General features: G+C 37.5%; 1 protein-coding gene across 7 annotated transcripts in view; it reads right to left on the reverse strand.

Annotated features, from left to right (window-relative positions):
• Nucleotides 1-1,096: 1,096 nt before the first annotated feature.
• The window catches only part of MBD5 (methyl-CpG binding domain protein 5), a 146,660-nt gene continuing 129,010 nt past the window's right edge, over nucleotides 1,097-18,746 (reverse strand). For 5 of the 7 annotated variants that reach the window (XM_069780731.1, XM_069780729.1, XM_069780730.1 and 2 more), the window contains 5 exons: nucleotides 18,391-18,602; nucleotides 15,444-16,652; nucleotides 9,860-9,972; nucleotides 4,003-4,078; nucleotides 1,097-1,682 (listed from right to left, as the gene is read on the reverse strand). In XM_069780731.1, the coding sequence (XP_069636832.1) occupies nucleotides 1,611-1,682; nucleotides 4,003-4,078; nucleotides 9,860-9,972; nucleotides 15,444-16,652; nucleotides 18,391-18,602 (1,682 nt within the window). In that variant the 3' untranslated portion in view covers nucleotides 1,097-1,610. The remainder of the gene's footprint in view (nucleotides 1,683-4,002; nucleotides 4,079-9,859; nucleotides 9,973-15,443; nucleotides 16,653-18,390; nucleotides 18,603-18,746) is intronic. The other 2 variants (XM_069780732.1, XM_069780734.1) reach the window with 1 other exon arrangement.

An 18,746-nucleotide genomic window follows, 5' to 3' on the forward strand; every position in this document is an offset into this window, starting at 1 on the left:
GGGAATTCGGGGTGGGGTGGGGGGAGCGGAAAAAAGGAAATCTGAGGTAAGTGGTGGTCCCGGACGAAGAGGGAGGGGTTACGGACTCCACCCCGGGACCGGGAATGGTGAACGGAGTTATTTCAGGAAGCCTTGAAGACAAAGGACGTCATCGCTTCCATCACCATCACCACCAGCCGTGTTAAAAAGAAAAATGAAATCAAATGGAAATGATGTTGTGCTACACTTCCGTTTGTTAATTTTATAATGGCTCATAGCTTTAGACTTTTAAATCTGTAGTGTATTAATTTTTTCTACATATGTTTCACATTTCTCACTTAATATAACATAAATAATTTGGTTAATAGATTTAACCTGCACATTTCAGCCACATTAATATATATAAGAATCTGTTAATGGTATAAATAATTCTTTTTAAATAAAATAAATCTGATATGTTACATAATACTGATAAAAATTACTGTTGCTAATAGTTTTGAAAGCCACCCTTAATTTTTTTGTTTTAATACTGCGAGATGGATACTGGAATTACTTTTACGAACGCTGCGGAGCATGCCCTTTCATTCTACTGCAAAACCAAACCGTAATCAATACTGATCACATTGTTAAAGCAGGGCCTCTGCCCCCTTTAAAAGTAAACATGATGGTTAATGACGTTAGATAATTTAAGCTAATAAATCTAGGGGTTTTGAGGGGTCGACGTTACGGGGGATATAAACTGTTTAGTTTATCAGGTGGCTATGAAACTTTAACTACAGAAATGGTTGACTAAAATAGTCCATCTACTTTTTTTCCTTTTTAATAAAATCTACAGCATTCTACTTTAAAAGCTAAGTAAATAAAAACGCAACCGATAGTTGCAGCCTTTGAATTATTAATTAGAGCTGTGATCCCACATCCCGTTAGGAATCTGCAAGGTTGCACTCTCCTACAGAGACCTGAAATGGAGTACAGTACTTCCAGGCAAGGTTCATTCCAAACAGACAGTATCAATGAACACTCAGTGGCGTGAAGTGTATGTCATAATTAAGGTATTACATAATCATGCCTTCTCTCTGCTGTTAAATACAAAAACAGCATCTTTTACATTATCATATAAAAGCATTTAGGCTGTATTTTTATTTATCACTTTACACTGGTAGTCTCTTGTATGTGTACTCAATAGAAACCAAAGAATTTTGTACACTATTTTTTGTACAATAAAAGATAAAGTGTGCATTAGGTACGCTTGTACATGACAATATTGTACAATATTTACATTTCAGATATCACCATGAAATTCTGTATTATCTATATACACAATGAAAATTTCTCAGAAACATTTGGACTATTTCTTATAATCACAATTTTAGTATTATAGAAAAAAATTTCAGTAATCATCTGACATTGTTACTGCAACCTTTCAAGATTTCTGATTGGCTTATCCAGCAACCGCTATCCCTCCTAAGCATCAAAAATATTGTACCACTAATCCGCGTAGCACCCTGTGATGGTATCTATCTGTCTTCATATAAATATTGATATAACCACGTCTATATCAATACCTACATATAGACTTATGTGCACGTTCATTTTGATAAGTACTGGACCAGTAACAAAGACATTCAATGTTATCTAGAGATCTTCCTCCTCTTGGGTTTTGGAGGCTTCACTTGTCTGTCTCCCTGTGGGATTTGGTGGACCTAAAAATAAGTACATTTAGAAGTTAGCGAAGAATATGGGTCAACGTAACCAGCCAGTAATAAATGTGCTACAGGATTGCTTGAGGTGCTGTTACGAAACGGTTCTTATTATTTCATGTCTACAGGGAAGCCCGAATTAAAGGCAACTTCAAGAACTTTAAGGCAGCAGGGAGAAAAAGGTCGACGCCGCAGTGGGTACATCCCGAACCTCTGCTACCCTGGCGAAAGGTACCGGCTACAGTAACTGTGAAACCGCATAATCGGGAACTGCACCCAAAACTACAGTTATGTCAAATTCTCGGAAACAAACCTTTATACGTTGTCGTGACAAGAGCAATAAAGTAGGAAGTAGGTGGTGAGAAAATATTGCTAACAGGGAAAAATAAGAGAAGTCAAACGCAGGTCTGCGGCAGCACTATTAAGGAACAAGCTATGTTTAGCAAACTCTGCCTTCATCTAATTATTAAAAGGAAATATTCAATTTCGAGCTAAATGCTAGATTAATTTAGAGCGTAAAACAGTTTTTCATCACCGACTGCTCAGTAAAAAGCACAATGTGATGGGAAGAAGGGATGTGGAGGCAGGCGCTGGTGCCTGGCGTGGAATACCACCACCATCTGTCGGTGGAAGCCAGTTGCTGTTCTGGGAAGAGCAGTCCGCACCTTCCCAACAGCAGGCAGGCAACGAACCCGCCAGCAGCGTGCTCCCTTACTTCCTTGGGTCCTTCCTGAATTCCTTCAGACCGCTAACATTTACTACCTATTTATCGGCTCTTACCAGCAGAGAGAATTCTTTGAGCTAATTATCTTGTTTGCACACGCTTTTCATTTAAAATGTAACTGAACAGTAGTAGCTGAAAAAAAATGCAAGTCACTAAAAAGAAAACCGCTGATTCCCTGTAAGTGTTTCTAGGAATCATAATCTTTACAGAAATAAGCCCCGATTACAAATTTTGTGACCAGGTAATTAAAATATAAAGCAAGACTGTGTAATGACATGCAGGCTGGTACATCAGCTTGTCTGCATTACGAAACAACCAGAACAGCAAATCCAATTACAGCTGTTTCCCCCGAGCCAGTTTGTATCATAGTTAAAATGCATATAGCATACAGTTTTTAGTGTTACTGGATTTATAAATGAAAAAAGGTATCAGCAGAGTGGGCCAGTCCAAACATAAAGTGGTGTAACCAACACGGAAGATGTGTGTGCCAAACACGTATCCCATATTTATTTGTAACAGACCTACAATCAGATCCTGCTTTCTTTTTCCTTCCAAAGACAAGAGGAAATCACATGTCATTTTAAATCAAAACTCAATCTCATTTGATAAAATTCACAAGTTTAAACAAAAGATTTGATTCTATAATTACTTACGGCAGCCACTAAAAGCTACTGAATAACTTACTTAATATTTCCTGGTGGTTCTGAAATCAGTTCTAAGTCTGCAGTTCTGTATATATTTCCTTTTATAAACTCCAGAAGCTCCCCTGAAGTTTTACTGCTACTTCTAAATATGCACAGGTACAACCATCTGCGGTACTGAGCACTGAATATCAGGAAAAAGACTTCTTTTCTGTATTCAAATGTTTTATAATTCTTAATTTGAATATTACCAATGATAAGCTATGGGAGGTTACATGTGCTGTGATAGACTTTTTTGCATTTCTACATGTGCTTCAATGAAATTACAGCCATGTTTTAAATATGAAGATGAGTACATTATATAAACCAAATTTTCTAGTAGAAAGATCCTGGGCCTGCATAATAACAGTGTAATTATTGTAGAAGGAACACTGTTAGATTTGATATTAGGAAGACTCTTTTCTTTTTGAACTTACCTTTCAAGACAATATCTTCCATTTCGCATAAGTAAAACTTTAATCAAAGAGTTTTACATTCAAAAGAATGATGCTTTTAAATGCGGTTTCAATATCTTGCTACTTCAACGGAAAAAAAAATGAGCCTGATTTTGTGTCACCAGTCAGAGAAAACCCATGGAATATGAGTGGGACTGGAACTGATCCAAATATTATCAGGCTGCATGTGTAAAAGTATGTCCAGGAATCTACCTTTGTGAAAAAATAATGCAGTTGGCAACACAACTAATATTCTACAACTTTTGCCGTTTTTCAGAATGATTAGACATTTGCAAACAGTTTTTAATGCAGGAGAGAAATTGAAAATTCCACATTATTTAAGAAAACAGAAACAAAATTTATGTTAGAAAGCAACCCAAAGCAGCACTCCCAGTCTTCAGCTGACATGCATGCAGAAACATAGCAAAAGGAGAAAATTATTGCTAATGTGAAAAGAAACTTACATTCCCAGACATTTTGTCTAGTTCACTCATGGCCTCGTGTATAGCAGCTTCTAAATGGTTATTTAGCTTTCCACTTCTAGGAAGAAAAAACAAATGCCATCAGTAATTCTTAGTAACAGAAAAACACTTTAAAAAATTAATAATAAACACGTTAACTCGTTGGACATATTCTACTAACTGTAGAGCCTCCCAGGCTGTTATAGCACAGATAGCAAGATCAGACCTATATACAATATTATGCAAACTAAAGGCTTGTGTTGTAATTACCAAAGAAAAATTAAAGCCAGCACCTCAAGGAGTTGTATGGTTAGTTCCAATATCCACAAGATGGATTACATCCATAAATAAAATGCAACAGTACTTGACGGTAATGTAGCGTTTTGTGCAATCTTTTTTTAAAATCGTTAGTAAAGGGCCAGACTCTCAGGAGCAGGAGAGGAGTACTCCAGCTACTCTGGACTTTCTTAAAGACTTCAAGTGTTACTAAACCTCTAGGGCCAGCTCGCCTCTGCCTGCTTCCCACTCCATGTTACATGCTGCGTTTACTTTGTAAATGTGGTTACATTTCAGCAATACTTTTGTGAAGAACTAAATACGTACACTGCCGTCTTCTTGAAAAATCAGTGTGTGAGCTGCAAAGTCTTCCACTTACCCAAAGCACAAAGCTCAAAGTTAAATACCCCTTCTAACTTTCAACAGCCAGAGGAAAATAAGCCATATTAATCCTCTAAAATGTTGCTAGTTTAACCCTGGAATGACAGCACGCCAAGGGCTATGGTAAAGGTAGGGTGAAGACTTTCTTCCTTCAAACCAAAAGTTACCCCAAGTCACTGGGCAGTTCCATACACACTTAATTTTACAGTGACATTTTTGATTTACGTGTATTTCTTCTTTAAAGAAGTTTCCCACTTGAACACCGTGCTCTGCACGACAGGTCATACTTCTGTGGCTCCGTGTTCACACTTGAAAAAGAACTTCAAGCTAACAAGTCGTACGTGAGCACAAGTTACTGTCGTTTGTCGACAGCTTCTTGAGGATCTGTGCTTAAAAAGAGGTACATACATATCTATTTAGATAGGCTGGTTCTTTCATGACTTCACCTGAATGGGTACATTTAGAAGAGTAATGAACTTGAAGACAAATGGCTGAATATGAGATGAGAGAGAGATCATCCTGGAGATGAGGGACTGTTTTATGAGCATCTATCACAATATCCTCAGGAAGTCAGAAAGTCCCGTTATCCCTGCTCTGGAGAGGCAGAAATGAGGGGAGGAGGAAGAGCCGTCTGCACCGTGAGGAAAGATTATGGAAGAGACGGGTAAGAGAACAGCTCATCCCAAGGTGGCACGGATGGTCGGCTCACTAGGACCCTCCCTCACAGAAGGAGACACTTTCTAAAAAAACCCCTTTCCTTTTAATAGAGCAAGCAAGCTCATCATGTCAGCTGGGACATTCTTCCCTCCAACTTAACTGTTTATGGCAACTAAAAGCATTGGCAAAAGATTGACAAGGAAGGAGCTCAGATGAACTGTATGACCAGCGTTGCTCTACAGTAATTCCATCCCCTAGTTCAGCAAAATGATTTTCATACCCATCAGCACAGCTGGGAGATCGAAGACAGTACATCAGAGGGTCTGTTATTCAAGTAAGATATTCTTTAACACCACTTTGCAGCGGTCATCTGAGCTATACCAGGGCATGAATTGCACAAAAAATTAAAAAAGCTAGAAACCTTACTGACCTGACTGTACAAGAGTGAAGTATAATAGGACTTCATCCACGTATGAAGTTGCACAAGTTTATGGCCTTGAATGAATTAGTTAAAACGGTGGTAAAGGAGTTTTGTGCAACTGTAAAATTATGTACCCTGTTGTAGTTTAAATCAACCAAAGAAATGATAAGATAAACTGAAATAAATATTGGCATACAAAGCCTGACATGTCCACCTGGGTTTTTCAATGCTTGAGTTAGACTGCTTGCAAAAACAAGTTAAAGTTACGCAACTTGGGCAAGTGAGGGCACCCTTAGATATTATAAACCATGAACAGAATATTGTTTGGTGGCAGCATAACTCCCTATAAAGGTAGCATGACTCTATTTATAAGACAGATAACTTAATAACTGATAACATTGCTGACTTGCATGTCATCTAGAAGCAGATGTCAGGTTACCTATGTGATGTAAAGTTATTTAATCAACATTATGCTCTATCAGCAAACCACCCTTATTACAGTATCCACAAAATTATTGCTATTAGTCAAAACAGCCACTTGAAAGTATTTAAAATACAAATGATCATTTGAATTGCAGTCTTCAGAGACTGTTGTTATGTTCATTTTACTGTGAAGATGATGATCTGCCCCTGAGCAAATCAAAGTGTCAGAAGTGCCCATCACTGAATTACCTATTTACTGCAGACAAAACACTGCAGCTAAAAACCTGAGAATTTGACATCAGATAAACATATCCACCAGGTCTCTAGTGATGCAAACTAACCTGTAAATATCACAATTTTTGTCAAATTACATTTAAAAGATTCTAGCAACAGTTTGTTCCTCTCATTAAAAAGCAGCACATCATCTCTTAGAAAACCTCTCACGGCCCCCAGCTTTGGAGAAGGATTTAAATTCCTTCCCTCAGGAAGGGAGAATAACCTTTTCATCAGAAGCGTTCTTTTAATCCTCCTCCTCCCTACTAGGGCCCATTAAAATTTCACCAAATTGTATCATCAAAATGAAGCCTGAGCATCTTTTGAGTAAAAGTTCCCTCCCACAGTGGGCATATTCCAGACTTCACCTGCAATTGCTGCCTCTGGGCAGCTCTTGCAGTGATAACAGGGATGTTCGAGTGCACCCACCGTGCTTGACTCTAATAGTATGGGGCAAGGCTCACACCTAGAGAAGACAGAGACTTAGACTGTGCCAGGACGGAGACTGATCGGAGCTGGAAGTTGGAAAGGTAGTGGAAGAGATCCGTTAGTTCTTCCCTTACTGGAGCCTGTTCAACTCTGAACATGGCACATGTTCAATGGGAAGGATAGGACAGACGTAACTCTTCAACTCTAAGAAGCCATCACTCAAACTTCATTTCGAAATAACTTAGTATGGATGGTAGAGATGGTAATGGTAGGGATGGTAAATGGCACATTCCTGACAAAAGAGGAGCCCGGTGTGGGAAATAACACGCAGAGGAATAGGAAACCACAGGAGGAGGAGACACTGGTATTGGGTGATGACCTTTGGAAGATACTTGGCATGCAGTGGGACTGGAGAACGCTAGTGAACAGAGGAATACAGATCACTACGAAGCTTGGGAAGAACAAAGACTGGATCAGACGAGGCCTCGATAAGGGAAGACTGGGCCTCCAGCAGATAGTCTTCTGGAGACTACAACTGGAGAGGTGCAGAAGCCGTCACGTCATGACCTGCTGGAAGCCAGAAGGGACGCGGCTCAAATAAGAACAGAACGGCTGAGACAAGATGGAACGGAGAAAGACCGGGATGGCTCAGCGGTTTGTACTAGAGGGCATCTTCCTACAAGGCCCAGAATAAATCTGACAGTTTAGGAGTCACATCGTGCCTCTGAGATATCCCCAAGCAAAACACTTTCCTGGTACAGAAAATGCTTTAGGTCATACTATTAGTTGAAGTTACAAGGCTCGGTGCAACAGAGCTAACACACCTGACTGTGCTGATGAAATGTGCTACAATGACAATTTTTTCTGGTGTCTCGTTTAGAAACCTAAGAAACCAAACACACAAAATATTTCCATTTTAAAAACTAATACATAAAGTTAGATTAAGATTTACAATTCACAAATACTGGATTTAGGGTGCAACTTGAATTGCATCCTATTACATCCCTATTATAATGCAGTTTTTAGCTTTGCAAACATTTTCCATCTTTAATTTAGTTTTAATAATTTTATTTTTAATATATAACATTAATATATATTACTGGAGATTGAGTCAAGACTGTGCAGTGAAGGAGACTACGGCAGTAGTCCCATAAGTAACATTTGTTGCCAAAATTGTACAATATACTAGGGCTGAGACACGAACTGTAGGAACATGAAGAATAATTTATGGTGTTAAGGTATCTGAAAGTCATTTTGAGGACCTGGATGCTAACCCCGCTCTGCTAAACACCCTGGACCTATGTGATGCTAGTCGACGCTCTCTCAACGTAAATTCATCCTGGGTTTCTTTACCTATGTCCTCTTTACTACAGAAGTCTTCAACTTGATGCCAGTACACGATATGTGAACTGCTGAGTACTTATACAGGTAGGAAACAGAAATAGGAGTATTCTACATGTAGCAATTATATCTAATGTTAAATGTTTTAAAAAATCTGAACCTGTACGTAACAAGATACTACACAGACATACACCAGAAAGAAGACCATAAGGAGATTAGTAACTTTTTCGGATAAATTTACAACAGTACACAGGAAAAAAAGGAAGCGTCCATGAAGAAATACCAAAAGATTTGAACTCTGAAATAAGTACAAGTAGAAATATGGAGGAAAAACCTGCAAGGGCTGTAAAGCAACGAAAGGGGCAACCAGGTGCCCCAGAGTGGCTGGGCTATTTGATGCCTCCTGTCTCCTTACGGGCAAGCAATGGGGCAGAACCAGAGAGGTGACCAAAAAAGGCCTTTGGATTCAGTGGAATTGCAGACAATCCCTGCAGTCTGCTAAATATACAAATGCAAATCAGAAGATGGGACTTTTTCTTAACTTGTACTGTTTATTTCAACTTTTAACACCTCTTTAAATTTGCTCCCGGTGTCACCTTACTTGAGTCACGTATTTCGCTTCAGGGACACGAGCAAATAACTGGGGAGTTGCCAAAAGCCCTTCTGTGTTCTCACCACACGCCCTTAAACTCCAGTAAGATATTTTGAGGATGATCTTGGAAAAAACAACCACCAACATTGTCTCATTGGCATAAAAAATATTTCTCTTAAGTGCCGCATGACACACAAATAGAAGAAGAGCTTACCCCTTAAAAGGAGTTGAAGACAAATAATTATTTAATTCCTTTAAGCCTACGTTTATTGTGCTAAAGACAAGTACTGCAAGCTGACTTTAAATCCTCACACAGACTCAAAGTAATACATTTTCACTGCAATAGTAAACAAGCAACAGCAACCTAGAACAAATCCAATCGTAGTACAATTTCTACTTTTCCATCCTTTTATAGCTGTCCAGATTTTTTTTTTTCTCCTAAAGTCAACCATTTTCCTCTTTTTGTCTATGCTGATGCTTCATGTCCTAATACTTACTATTTCACGGTCTTTCTATCCCTGTATATTTGTAAAAAAAAGCTACAAGGCAAGATGAAACCAAACAGTTCATACATGTCTGACACAGAGCGTAAGGAAAGCTCTGCACTGAGCCCCTTGTCTGGTTAAATACAGCCAGACTTGACAAATTCTGCAATGCTCCTCAGCAATGGGAAATAAACTGAATTTATCTGAATAAACCTGTGCTCTGCCTGCAGCAGCAGCTGCCAGAGGGAGAGGGAAGAGATAAGAAGGGCAGATCTTGTTAAAAAGCGTATTTGGTCAGAATAGTTTTGATGTAATAACTTTTTTTGCTGTAAATTAGAAATCCTACACATGAAAGCTCAAACAAGTAGGCTGACATTTTACAAAGGCTACTGTAAATATCAGAAGATGCAATAAAAATGCAGATATCAAAGATCTCGGATGATTATCATAACCAACACAAGGAATTCAGAAAATTAACTCTTCAGTTTGGCCGATCTGCTAAGCTCCCTAAAATGAGAGTCTTAGGAAGCAAAAGAATTTAATTATTCCATTTCACTAGTAAATAAATGAGCATTTACTTACTTTCTGTTCCTTTTTCTGGCTCGGTTGTAAGCTTCTAGACCTTCTGTTAGTGTCTTCAACTTCTCTGGCTCCACCTGAGTGAAGGTATGAACACCAAACCACATTACCCAGACCTGCAATTATTAAACACTGCTTTTACTTTACTGCTAGACATGCATTATTATGGAGCCTAATTTTCACTGCATCCATAAGACACTAACCTTCCCAGCCAAGAATAAATTAACGTCTGGCTACATACACCCCCTCATACATATATATATATATATATAAAAAATAATTTCTTTAGATGCCCACACCACTAGCAATAGAAATACAGAAAACAAAAACATGACACTCACGAAAACAAAACTAAGAAGGAGAATAATATTTTTAAAACCTTGTTTGTCTTTATATTATTAATATGAACACTGTTGTTAAAGTCTCATAGTCTGTGCTCACATCTTACAAATATATTTTACACCTTTGAGACCACCTGGAATGCATTAAAATACCAAGTTGCCTAGTACACATGATACAATTTTTACAGATGCCATCAACACAAAAGTGTTTCACATCACCTCAAATTTCTGGATAAAGTATTTAAGGCCCCCGTTCAACCATGCTGCTAATGGCACAGCCAAATAATTCCCATTTCAGAAGAGGAACAGTATGTGCTTAAGTTAAAAGGCTTAAGGCCTTAAAAGGGGGGTGGGCAGGATGACAAGCTTTATTTATGCATTATGACTCTATGAGTCTTAACAAGAGTTCGCTTTAGCCAGCTAATTTATTGGTCCTGAGAAAGGTCTTTTAAGAATTTTTTTACTTAAGCACATATTTTAGCGATCTGCTGAGTCAGGAATGAATCTGAGCACGTGCTCAACAGGGTTGCTGAGCTGGTTTTTAAAGTACTTTAACTGGAAATTAAAGTTCTCTTGAAATCAACCAGAATTATAATTGTTTAAGCAATCTGTATATTAACCACTGCACATAATCACTGGCACCACTGCGTAGGTACCAGTTAGTACTAGTGTAAACAATACAAGCAAGAAAAAAATGATTTATATCATCTATACGATTTTATCATTTGCATTCTCAAAACATTAGTTCACTTAACTCTGCATATTATTTTGATTTGGCTCAGTCATTTCTGCTTGTAAAAACAAAAATAGGTATTTATAGCACATCCATTTAAAGAAAATGAATGGATTAATTCCTTTTTCTTTGTCAGTATTGCTACATTTTGCTTGACTTATTTTTTAATCTTTGCATAACTTAACAAGAACCTTATATAGCATTTGTTTCATTAAAAAGTACAGCTTGTACTCTGACACAAGGAAAATTAATTCTATAAATACAAATTTATTAAGCATGCCTATATACAATCCGAAAAAGAAATTTAAATGCAAATTGCCTCTAAACCCAGCCTTTCAATTACGAAATCATTTATATTCACAATGAAACTGATTTTTAGATGTGACAATGTGAAGTTAATGAGTGAGCAAGTTGTCAAAACCTCTAGAAATAAGGCCCAACATAACACACGTTTAGACCAAATTTCACATGCCTTGAACTTATGCATCTGACAATGAAATTGGGGAATTCTGCTGTTTCAGGAACTTACAAGACAAGAGTCATTAATGGTGAAATCTGCACAAGGGGAGGCAAGATTTCTATTTTCATGAAATAGATTCAATTATCCCACAGACTGCAGTGCTTCTCCCTTAAAACTGTGTTTACTTTTAATGCAAGACTGCAAATACCTCAAATAATTCCTCTCCTAATCAGACTTTGGAACAATACAAACGCATACATAAGAAATACTACCTATTTAAAACCTGCAGGGCTTTTCTAAGGATAAACATGAGAAGAAAAGGCAAACAACGCTCACGGAATGAACAAACTGGCTTCGAAAGCTTATACGTGACATCTCCTACATTAGAACAGTATTATCGGAGGCATCGTTACTCTGTCTGCAATACACCGCAGCTCAAGCCTTCATTTTATAGCGTGTAAGAAGAACCTTACATTTTTCAAACTGAACAGAATTAAAAGGCAATAACGTAACCACCTTGATCCCGTACCTTGGACACTTTACTACGTGACAGAGTTGTCATGAATGCTAAATTGTACATTATCCATATCCATGATGTATAGGCATACATAAGGAACAAACTTCGCAAAGGGTTGTATATGCCTGCCATTAGATTTATAAGAAAATTCAATGGTAAATATTTTTATGAAGGGCTAACACCATGTTTGGGTAACACGGGACTTATGTTAAGTAACAAAAAGGAATCAATATCTTCATTATTGGAAGTCTGTGATGGTAGAACAGTAAAAAACCTGCTAGCACTTTTTTGAAGAAGTAGTATCAAACTGCTAACATAACATGGTATTGGAAGCAACTATAACAGATATATTTGAATTAATAATGTCATATGCCTTCATTTACAATAAGCCATTACAACTCTAAGTAATACATACAAATGGGATTTTCAGGACATTGATAAATCACACCTATTATTATCTGTAGAACTATAAAAGCTCAGCTTAAAAAAACTAGTTTAACTGATGGAAAGTCCTATTGAGAACAATACTTGACCTGTAAGAATCACTATGAAATGTACTAATAACAGGTGACTACTGCTCACAGAAACCCTTTGACTTTCATATTGTTGCTCTCAAAGCCTTGTTCTTGTTTAGGTGATTTGATTTGGATAATATTCAAATTAATTACTTAATGAAATACACAGCCTCCGTTTCAGGATGCATGTAGTTTCAGGCTTGCTCCTTTCCTTTTCAGATATTTCTGCTGCTACTGCTGCACTTCCCTTGGGTTCCTCTTTAATTTTCCAACAGCCAAAAAGCCAGGGTTCATTACGAAACAAAGGTGCAATATTCCTCCCTTCTCCTGTTAGGGAAACACCATTCTAGCTGCTCTTCAAACAGAAGCATTATTACATTTAATACCCAAAGTCTTTTAAATGGAAACAAAAATCAAATTCTGTATGATATAAAGAACAGAGAATATACAAAGTACCATGAAATCCCAACAGCATGGCAAAACTAATGTTACAATATAGGAGGTTAACATTTGATTATACAAATACTCTAAAAGATGTTTTAAGAAAGCTCCACAGAAAACAGAATTTTCAGAACTGCTGCTAGTCACTCCCACAATGAATCGTAACCTTTCAGGATTTTTTGAAGTGCAGAATTTCTGAAGACCATTTAGTTTTCAAGGTTATTATTTCTTTTTGGTTTTCAAGGTGGTGATTTTTTTTTTTTTCCTGTTTGGTGTGGTTTCTTTTTTTTTTTTTTTCTTTTTCTTCAGACAAGGCTGCCCAAACATCTGAAGAATGTAGCTTTACAACATGTTATAGGAGTGTCTGAACACGTGTACAGATTGCCACTGTGCATGGCAGCTCCTATTTTCAACTAGGAACAGAGCTATTAGACAGCACGTACATATTTTCACTTCTTTCATATTCCCCTGTATCCCACCTTTCAACCTCAACTCCTGACCTTTGGAATGGTCATTCCCTCTGTACTTCTTCTTGGGGAAAATTAGACATACTTTTTTTTCCTTTAATTTAAAATTATTATTATTAAAGGCCTTCTGATGTGAGAGGTGATCCATTAGGTGGGACTTCCTGATGAAGAACTTGAAACAGTCTCTCTTGCTGCCTCCACAAGCGCCTTGACGGTACTGCACGAGCAGCAATATACACATTTCCATAGATTGCTTCCCTGTTGTTTGTGCTTCAGTATACAATAAAATCTGTGCCACTGAATATAATATTACACAATGCTCATATAATGTACAGAAGAGACACAAAATTAAAGAAGGTGGGTTTGCACAAAAGCAACTATACATTCTGGTATCCACAAATTGGGGCGAAAACTTATAAAATTGCTAAGGAATGCAAATGAAAAAAAATTTCACCTCTTTACAAAAGTTATAAAAAATAAGCTCTTCAAATGTATCAGAACAGTCATATAGATATGGATACACAATTTTGTGAAGTTAATACATAAATGCATACTTGGAACACATGTGCAGTGTAAGAACTGTATTCGTAATTCGTATGGGACATTGATATTGCACCTCCTAATTTTTCCAGTTTTGTTTAATCTTTTATAGTTTGTGGTCTGTCTCACTTGCCTATACTTTCTAAACTGACTTCTAACTTGGGGATCTAACCTTTATAAGGAATGAGCTCTTAAGCATTCAAATACTGTTACTAAAGCATGTTGATTGCCCTACAAAAGTCTCTTTGAAACCTTTGTGGCTAAGGAGATCAACAGAGAAGCCAGCTGTAAAGCGAGACTGCAGTTCTCTTGAACGAGAGTTGAAACCATTCTGGCCAACCATCACCCCAGTTATTTAGAGCACCAATTCATACAGACCTGTTGGACTGTATATGACATTTACACATCAGCCTTAGATAACTATACGATTAGGAACTGCAGTAAGACCAGCAGTGGTTACACTATAGATACACCAGTTCCAGCTCAAGAAGTACCTAAGCTACAAACTGGTGGGAGTCAGAGGCTGCTGGTGAAGAAGCGCTCCTCACCACATTCTCGTACTCTCTCTCCTCTGGATATTTGCTGTTGGACAAATCTGGGGGAAAGGAATACTTTGGTCCAACCCACTATCACCGTTCTTGTGACTGTTGTTGTGCAATGTACTAGGCAGGTATATGGGGAAAAAAAGACATAATTTAAAGTGGTTTGATTTCTTTGTGTCAGAGGCAAAAATGTTATTTCATTAGATCTTTCTCCTCACGTATCTTTAAAATTTGCATTTTATAAAATGGCACTCAAAGTATTTCCCATCTTCCATATATAAATATTTTTATAAGAACTACAAAAATATAAAGTTACAGAAGTAGTGGAGACCAGAATTTAAAATATTTATCATAATAAAATAACCAATAACTAACCAATAACTCCTTGATAACTGTATTTTCTGTATATTCCCCAACAAGCATATGGCTTGTCGACAAAAAAAAAAAAAAAAAAAAAAAAAAAAAAAAAAAAAAAAAAAAGGATTTTAGTATTAGAGAGCAAATTAGAATGCTTTCCTCACTATTAAAAGATGGTCAAAACCTCTTTTCAAGGTGAAAATGCGCATGCATTTCCTCTTAAAGAGCGTACATATAAATCAGCAAGCTTTTACTTATTATAGATTCCTCAATCTGATTAGATCACTCCTCCTTTTTGCAGTTTTCAACACTTTTAGATATCTCTATATCAGTTTCTTTGGACACAGCCAGAAGTTTGACTAAATACACAATGTAAGTTGAACAATTTTTTGTTAACAACTTTTTTTTGTGTACCAAGTCTTTTGTGCACAAATTAGTAAAGCATAATCAGGCCAAAATATAATCTGTTTCATGGCATTTGTAGAAGTTTCTTATTAGGTAACTATGGGAAAGCTTCAGTTCTGCAAGCTACGGTTATGAAAAAAAAAAGCAGTTTTGTACTACTAAAACAAGAGACAAAGACTAAAATAAAGAATGGACCGAGATATGTTTTGATAAACATAGGTACATGTGTATATAGATAGATAGATATGTGCATATATATATAAATATACCTTCCCCTCCTCAGCGTTTTGTTGACATGAATTGTGAACTTCTTCTTCTCTTACTAGTTTTCCAGGCCACGAAGTCAGTCCTTTGATTTGGCCCCAGACCAAGTCGCCAACATTAAACGTCCTCGGCCTGTAATGTATCAGCTCATTTGAAGAAGGGGAATCTGGGTTCCTTAGGTCATCTTCGCTACTGATGCTTTTAGCATCTGAAGGGCTAGGCACACACCCATTAATGCTTTTGGCATTAAAATCTCCATTGTAATGGATATAGTCTTTAACTAACGAACTTTCCAAGCTATTTGAGGAACTTGGAGATTGCTCTTCCAGAATCAGGTCTTGTTTAGAAGTGTTCAGCAACTCCCCAAATCCTCTGTTCTGCTGAGGCCTATTTCCATTTATGTGTGCACAACGTTCCACAGTGTTCTCCAGTCTTTCCTTAAAACTCATCATAGTTCTTTTGTAATTGTTATACCTGAAATTCTCCTCCAACATTTTATCACTTTGACAGTTTCGCTGTGATAACAGTAACTGATGCTGCTCGCCTTGTAGTAATGGCAGTGTGGAGATGTTATTGGGCCTTTCGTGACAAGGACTACTATGGATATGGGTAGAGTGGTCTAGAAACTCATCACATTTCCATCTATTTATCTCACTGACGGGACTTTGCTCCCCTTCCCACTGTTTTTTGGGTGTGTTACAACTTGTTGATTTGTAATATTCATACCCATCCCCTTCACTCAAATTTTTACCGTGCTCTGAATTCTTCAGTATTCGTGTTCCTCTAGTGTTCCTTATCCTACCTTCATGATCAGAAACGGCAATGTTTCTTCCATGGATTACTGCACTGACAGCACTAGAAAGATTTAATGGGTCACCAATTGAGGCTGTGAAGGCACTCATGGCACTCAAAGCTGGAATGGGACTCATTTGTGTTGTACTGCTAACGGCAGTGGTGATTACTACTTGCATTCCTTTGCTTGCAGCATCTACAACTGCTTTGTAGATAGCGTCCACCGATGTATCACCCTGAGCAGCGACATTGAGGTTATCCTTTGCCTGTTGTCCAAGAGATGGTTCAGTTCTTTGCTGCAAATCACAAGATGTTTCTTGGAAAGGAGGAAGCATAGTGTTGGAGCTCTCAGGAACTGGTGCCATTCCCATTTGAGTGATCATTCTTTTGTTTAGGACAGCAGCATCTTCCTGCATTCTCACCTGGAAATAGTAGAGAAAAAGATGGGAATTACTATTCTGCCTAAAGTTCCATTTCAACAGACACACTTTGTTGCATTTTAATAAAAAAATAAGGATGGTGGCCAGGGTGACTATTTGTTACAGTACGTAATTTTATTTTGGTTATACATCTGTTATGAAGTTTAATGCTGAACAAGCTAGATGGAAAACAAAAAAGGTATAATTTGGAGGAAAACAAAAACACTGGCTCTTAGACTTTGCCTCGTGGATCAAAGTAGATGCCTTGCGTGAAATGATGCAACCTACCATGCGCTGCACATTATCATCTCTTTCAGAGTCTTTTAAGGGATTTCCTCTTCTGATTGAAGTACTGCACCCTCCTTTTTTCTCTCAAGTCCTAAACAACTCCACCAAGGCCAATATTTCTGTTCTCAACTATTCTCTTTCGTTCCTTCCCAGACCTTACTTTTGCTTCTTTCCTCCTTACCCACTGTTCTGTGCTCCCTGTATTCTCCTCATTCAATTTCTGGAACGTAGGCCATCACTGTCCTTTTGGAATTGGCTAACATTTCTATTTTTTCCCTTTTGGTTATGCGCTTCTCTTGTGGGATCTCTTTTTACTTCAGTCCCTTGTAAACCATGCCTGCATCCCTTTACACCGCAGCTGTAATGTCAGGCACTGCCACAGTAAACTGTAACCTTCAGATTAAAGTAACTGTGCTTTTTATATTTCTTGTCACATACATAGGCAGCGAAGCTGATGTCAATAATAGTGCTATAACAAAAAAACTGTAAAAAACAAGGGTAAAATATTTCCAAAAGCTCCTTTAGATACTTACAATTACTGTTTATATAACTGAGAATCTGAAGCAAAAAATACTGAGATAAAGCTACCAAAACTCACACAAAACCAAAGAGAGGTAATAGGCAGTTAGAGGACTATGATTTTGCAAAAGCAGTGAAACATCTACACTGAGAAAATGGCACGTCTTCTTCCTTCTTAAGAGGTAAAAGCACTTTCTGGCACTATCTGCATGCTTCCGTCTTCACGCCATGAATTCTGCAGCAACCGCAGTAATACTGAATAATAATAAATATGTATTTTAACTCTGGTTTTATTACCTATTTTGGTTGCTATGCTTCCTGTCAGTATGTTAGTTTGATAGTTCAACTTGCATTATGAAGAATTGTCTATTTAGGTGGATAGCAGGGAGGTATAATTTTTGCACAGTTTGTCACTGTATATTCATTCTAATACCTGTTTTCTTCAGTCTATACAATTCACATCACAGCTAGCTCTTCCATTCAATTTCAGTGGGAATATAAGAGAACTGGTACCCACGGTCCCCTATAATCATTTATTAAGTTTCTAATTACTGCAAAGTGGTATCAATATTTATTTCTCACCGCTGAATTGTTAGAGTGGTCTAAATGGGAATTTACAATCATTTCTGCAGAATGGAAAATAGTTTTGCTAAAAATGAATAGTAATTGTCAGAATATACATAGCATTTTTTTTTAATATATGCAGCATAACTCTTTCCAAAGAAACTATACCCAATTTCTAAGAAAGAAGGTATAAAATTTCAGTAACAAATGTTACTGATTTGCAAAATCCAAGACCTGCTGAAAGAGGCAAGCAATTGTATATATCATATTGTCTTAATCACTTGGCAAAAAAACCAGACTATGGAGGATGTAATTTTACCTACTGAGAGTTGCACATTTGTTTGAATATTGATTTCATTTTGCTTTCTACCTGGAAATTTTGGAACAGACATGCCATGGGGTTTGGGTTGTTAGCTGGGCCAGGAATTGGGGGCTGGCCTTGAAAGCTCTGCATGTTCTGGTACCCCTGGAGAAGGTGCTGTTGCTGCTGATTTGAAGGAAACATCTGATTGTTGTTTAATAGCGACTGGAGATGACTCAGCTGATGGTTATTCAAAGCAGTGTTTATAGATGACATGTCACCTGTAATTCAAACACAGGGAAACATAAGTCAGTATAGTTTTCAACAGTCAGGAGGAATTTCCTTGACTCCAATTTTAACTGACTGCTAAGCAAACGCCTCTGTAAAACAACACTTTTCCCCTTCAATCTTCTACGGAATGGTCC

This window comes from Haliaeetus albicilla, chromosome 4 (assembly GCF_947461875.1).
Source record: "Haliaeetus albicilla chromosome 4, bHalAlb1.1, whole genome shotgun sequence".
In the NCBI taxonomy this organism is placed as follows: Eukaryota; Metazoa; Chordata; class Aves; order Accipitriformes; family Accipitridae; genus Haliaeetus; species Haliaeetus albicilla.